Source organism: Halichoeres trimaculatus, unplaced genomic scaffold (genome assembly GCF_033239565.1).
Source record: "Halichoeres trimaculatus isolate MK-OKI-2021-1 unplaced genomic scaffold, fHalTri1.1 fHalTri1_scaffold_29, whole genome shotgun sequence".
In the NCBI taxonomy this organism is placed as follows: Eukaryota; Metazoa; Chordata; class Actinopteri; order Labriformes; family Labridae; genus Halichoeres; species Halichoeres trimaculatus.
This window is the reverse complement of record NW_027437207.1, coordinates 122705-128499: the sequence shown is the minus strand read 5'-3', so window position 1 is coordinate 128499 and position 5795 is coordinate 122705. Positions and strand designations below refer to the sequence as shown.

Here is a 5795-nt window from a genome sequence, read left to right as displayed (position 1 = left end):
GCAAAAATGTCCATAAGAAATTAGATGACGACATCCCGTCCACCACTCGTCCACCACTCGTCCACCACTCTCCAGCCCAGCCAGTCTCCACCTCCACAGGGTCCAGGACTGAGCCTCCCCAGCAGTCTGTTCAGTCTCTGTCTCCTGGATCCTGTCTGCTCACAGCAGGCGAAGCTCCTCCGATGTGTCGCGGCGTCCGATGTCTGCTCCGTCAGCCACGTCCGTGAACAGCATGATGCCGCTGGATTGGCACAGCTAGCTCATCCACCCCCCGGAGCGAGATTCCACGTTCCCAACAACGATGGATGGAAGGACAGGTCCACGTCGTCACCTCCCAGCTCACATCCGAGAACCAGCATTTCGTCCTCACCGCCTCCTCCTCAGCTCGAGGGAAATCATCAAGCCCTACACTAGTTAGCATTGACATGCTACAGGCTGCTAACCAGTGGCGGTTTTTCACGGAGGCCAAGGGAAGCCTGGCTTCCCCAAAAAATATAACAAGAAAGAAAAAAAATAGCCTATAAACAAGCTTAACCACAATGTATTTTATATTGTCATTTCCTTGTCAAAACACTACATTGGCGCACCTCTGCTTTGGCTTAGCGTGAGAAGCAAAACAGCGCCCTCCTGTCAAGCTCTCATTGTGTATTACACTACGTGTCTCATGCCCTCTGCCCTGTCAGTCAGCACGGAGGCCCGCTTCACTTTGCCTCCCTTAGAAAAAATAACAGCCTGTATTAGCCAATCAGGTTGAAGCAAGGCTCATCGCTTACTGGTTGATGCATCATTAAAAAAGATATGAGGGAGGCCAGATCGAATCTGGCTTCCAGCCAATAACACACCGTTACGAAAAAATAAACACACTGATTCAACTGTGCCGGCGCCAGTGTGAGTGTCAGTGTTAGCCCACACAGAAAGTTCAGCTATGGATGGTGACAAAGATCTTGATTTTTTTGTAAAAAATGACTTCAAAAAACTTCCTTTTGAGGTTCAACTAAAGGTCAAGCGGGACGGTAGGCCGACTCCAATGCTCCACTTAACGAAGGGCAGAGCCGATGGAAAAGTCCGCTCTTTTTGTGAAGCTAACTATGCTAGAAACGAGTGGCTAACAGGGAGTGCCAGGCTTAACCGGCTTTTCTGCTGGCCATGTCTGCTGTTTGACAGATCAGGCTCCTTGAACAACCCCTGGAGCACCACAGGATTCGTGGATCTGGCCAACCTCGCGAGGGCCATGGAGAGGCATTCAAAGTCCAGAGGCCGTATAACATCTGAGCTCAAACTTAAACTTTTCGGACGAGTACGGATTGATGAAGCACTGGATCAAGCGGCTGCAATAAGCGTAACGAGGCACAACCAACAGGTGGAGAAAAACCGTGCCATTTTGAAGAGGTTGATTGCTGCTGTATTATATCTCGGAGGCCAGGAGCAGGCATTCCGGGGCCACAGTGAATCGACCAGCAGCTCCGGCAACAGGGGAAACTTCATGGAGCTTGTGCAGACTTTTGCTGAATTTGACACCACCATGGCGGAGCATTTATCATCAGCAACCGCATTTACCGGCACATCAAAGACAATTCAGAATGACATCATCGAAAGCACTGCTCATGTCATCCAGGAAGAAATTGATAAAGAAATAAATGCTGCTCCATTCATAGCCATTGAGGTGGATGATACCACTGACATATCGTGCAGGTGCCAGCTGACAGTCATAGTCCGCTATGTAAACGAGAGCGGCATCATATGTGAGAGGTTTCTTGGTTTCCATGATATTAGTCTGGAGAGAGATGCTGAAACCATTGCTGCAGTGGTGATGAAAACAATTGGCAGCTACAATCCCGAGACAAAGCTGATTTGTCAAACTTATGATGGCGCCAGCTGTATGAGTGGCCAGAGAGGAGGCGTTCAGGCGCTCGTAAAAGTAAAATGTCGGCACGCATTGTTTGTTCATTGCTATGCACACAAACTTAATTTAGTTTTGGCTCAGGGGACAAGCAATATTCGGGAATCAAGACTGTTTTTTGCTTCTCTCGACTCCTTCCACAACTTCTTCAGCCGCTCACCTAAGCGCACAGCACTGCTCAAAGAAGTGGACAGCATCCGCGTGCCCGGCGGCAGCACCACTCGGTGGAACTTTAAAAGCCGCGCAGTGCACGCAGTGCATGAGGGCCGAGGATCACTGATCACTGCATTGGATCGGATCACAGCTGAACCTGGTTGGGACAAGGATGCAATAGCACAGAGCTCGGCATTGAGACAGAAGCTGGATGACTTTGATTTCATGTTCATGCTTGGGGTTTTCAAGACGATTTTTGGTCTGACTGAGCCCCTTTTCCAGGTGCTTCAGAGCAGAGCGTTGGCCATTAGAAAATGTGAGGAAAGAGTCAATGGCACTTTGACTGCTTTAAAAGCAACCCGGAGCACCGAAACCTTCAATCAGCTGTACGAGGAGACAGTACAGGCTGTTGGGATGCCAAACCAGCTGCGACGCAAGCAGCGCTGCCGGGCCTGGGCAGATTTTGAGCTGGGAGTCACTCCGGATGGGGAACATGAGGACACAGGGCCTGTGGATGCCTACCGACGCCTCTTTTTCCAGCTGCTTGATGGTATTGTGCAGCACATGACACACAGGTTTGAGGACATGAAGTGTCTAAGTTTTTTTTGTGTCCTGGATAATGCGTCATTTAAGACGTATTCCCAGCCTGCAGGATTCCCGGGGGTTGAGATCTCTCAGTTGGTTAAAACCTACCCAGTTTTTGATGAACTGAGACTGAGAAATGAGCTGCAAGTCATCTATGCAGATACCCTCTTTCACAAGCCACCAGCTGAGCTCCTGAAGATGCTCATTAAAGATGAACTGACCTCTGCCTTGCCCGAAGTTTGCAAACTACTGAGGCTGATGCTCACCATACCTGTGTCAAGCACGTCTGCAGAGAGGTCCTTTTCCTGCTTGAAAAGGATCAAAACCTACTTGAGAAACAGCTGTGGACAAGACAGACTGGGACATTTGGCCAAGATCTCCATGGAGTCTTCTGTCACACAAGACCTCAAGTCCCGCGGGGAGCTATATGACAGAATCACTACTCGGTTTGCCACGATGAAGGATAGAAGAATGCCATTGCTCTTCAAGTAGCGGTGAGTTACATTAAAAAAATGTATGCATCTTGTGACAAATGGGCTGCCATGCCCCTGTACCTGTCCAGCTTCAGCACCGTGGACAGCACCATGGCCCGCCGTGGCCTTTTTGATGACAGAGTTGTCACATTTTTTCTTATGCATAATGTACCGTATTTTCCGCACTACAAGGCGCTTCGGAAATAGGGCGCACCTTCGATGACTGGCCTATTTGACAACTGTTTTCATATATTGGGCGCACCACATTATAGGGCGCATAGATTAGAAGCTATAGTAGTGGCTGGGGTTGCGTTATGCATACACTAGATGGAGCTGCGCTAAAGGGAATGTCAACAAAACAGTCAATAAGTCAGTCAAACTCAGGCTACATCCACACGAAGCCGCACATTTTCCTGTCCAACTATTTTCTGTGCCGTTTTCAAGAAAAGTGCGCTGTAAAGACGAAGTCGTTTCTGCCGCCAACAAAAGCCGTTTCCAGAGATCAGTTCGGTTCAGGTATTCTCCAGAACGTCCGCCCCCGCAGGCTTACTGTCTCTCACACATGCTGTCCTCTTTTTTTTCACTGGAATGAATGAGAAGTGGGTAGAATAAAAGTACTGTAACAGTAGGCTACATTGTTTGCATGGAAATAACAGGTGAATACTGAATTAAATTCGTTGTCCAAGCTGGCTTCCTCGGTAATTTTTATCACGGGCCGCCACTGCTGCTAACAGCTAATTGCGCATGTAAACAATGCAGCCATGGTTACATGTAGGATCTCCAGACAAACACAGGAGAAAAGTAGTAAAAAATACCGCCGAAGCCACAAAAAGTTTGGTGTCCGTGACCGACAATGAACCATACAAAGTGATGATCCACTCCAAATACAAAGATGACGAAAAAGAGACGAAAAAATTACAAGAAACGGACAAAGACGAGAGAGCTGCTGCAACAGGCAGCTACTCGGGTAGCGCCTAGCAACCGTAAAAGCCATGGGAAGCCATGCTTCATCACTTTTTTCAGACTGTAGCTGTGTTTTAATGAAAATACTCCTTTATAACAGTTTCGATAATTCTTCTGTGTTTCGTCACTGTCATCTCCTCCTTATTTCTCTCCTCTACTTATTGAGCATTTTACAATGTGTAAAACAGCGCCCTCCTAAATGTTATGCTGTGAATAAGTGGTGAAAATATGATACTGCACACTGTTGCCTGCAAGGAAGCCAAGCAGAGTTGGCGTCCCTTGGTGAAAAAAAAAAAATAAATAACCAATCAGATGAGGCTGCGGTCACTACTCACCTGTGATTGGCCAAGACCGTGTCAAGGGAAGCCACCCTGTCTTTGGCCTCAAACCAATCAAATGACAGAATCATCATCATCATCATCAAGCCACTGAATGAAATCAGCGAGGTTAGCACATTAGCAGTGTGCATGAAGCGGCCGGTTGTGCGTTTGAGTGGGCGGTTGAGTAAATTGATAATACATTTAAGCTAAGTCAAGAGGACAATGTACGCGTGTGAATGAGTGACTGAGGGTGGGGGAGTGAAAGGTGTGTGTCGGTGTTCAAAGTAAGTAAAATGAGCGCTCTCTGGGTGCTCTAACAGGTCATTCCATTACATGAAAAAGCGATATACAAGCTGCAACAAAGTATTTTATGTACCCCACTCCCTAAAAATCATACAGATTAGAGGCTTTGTCTCACTTGGCTTCCTCAAAAAAAAAAAATCCCCACAACACGCCACTGATAATGACTAATTAATTATTAACAGCATTCCACTGGAGCGAAAGTATAGCTAACTTTCAAAAGACATCTAAACTTACAATATGTGAGTTTAAATTTAAGTCGGGGCACCACCCAGTTTTGGAGAAAACAGGGAAACTCTAGAAAGGTTTACTGTAAGAATTTGTCATTTAATAATTCATAGAATTATTAATTATCAAGTCTCAATAACAAAAGGACGCTACATCAATTGTGAATTCTTTTGAACGGTGTACAGACGTCGTTAATTTCAACCACACAAAGACAGAAACCAATTTCTTTATATATGAAAAGTTTATTTATTAACTAAAAGAAGAAATATGTGCATGAATAAATGAACAGGTAAAAGATATAAAAGGATAAATACATTGATGAATGGAAAGTGAAACTGATCATAAATAATGGAATAAATGGAATAAAAGGACATAAACCAACCCACATAAATCTCACTAACCCACCCAAGATCTCTGGGGCATTGACCACGATATACCAATAAATGCAAGATAGTCTTACGCAAGTTCTGAGGCCGATTGTGAGAGCGGAGGCGGCGACAGAGGTGACTGGGTCCCGCTGCAGATGTCTGCGGATGTCCGTTGAGGGGTGATGGACAGGCTAGAGGCCTACTGCAGGTCATCTGAGCGTCACGGAGGTGATGTCCAATGAGTTGAGTCCGTAGAGTCGATTCTAACAACGACAGTAGCGGCTGGAACAGCGGCGATGATGCCGGGCGTCGGGTTGAAACTTTGGCAGAGAACCACTGCAGGGAAAGCAGTGAGCAGCGCTCGTCTCCTGACGTCAGCACATGAGGTAGAGACCCAGGCACCAATAGATGACGCAGTCGGGCTGAGGTGACTCAGTCTCAGCCTGGAGAGTCTGGAGCAGGTGCTGAGTTGTGTACGTGTGAAGATTCAGGTGCAGAAGGAGAA

General features: G+C 46.8%; 1 protein-coding gene across 1 annotated transcript; it reads left to right on the top strand.

Annotated features, from left to right (window-relative positions):
- Window positions 1–1027: 1027 nt before the first annotated feature.
- On the top strand, window positions 1028–3130 carry LOC141786447 (zinc finger MYM-type protein 1-like). The gene has a single exon (XM_074665095.1). It carries the CDS (start codon window positions 1028–1030, stop codon window positions 3128–3130), a length of 2103 nt encoding a protein of 700 aa, XP_074521196.1.
- Window positions 3131–5795: the final 2665 nt, after the last annotated feature.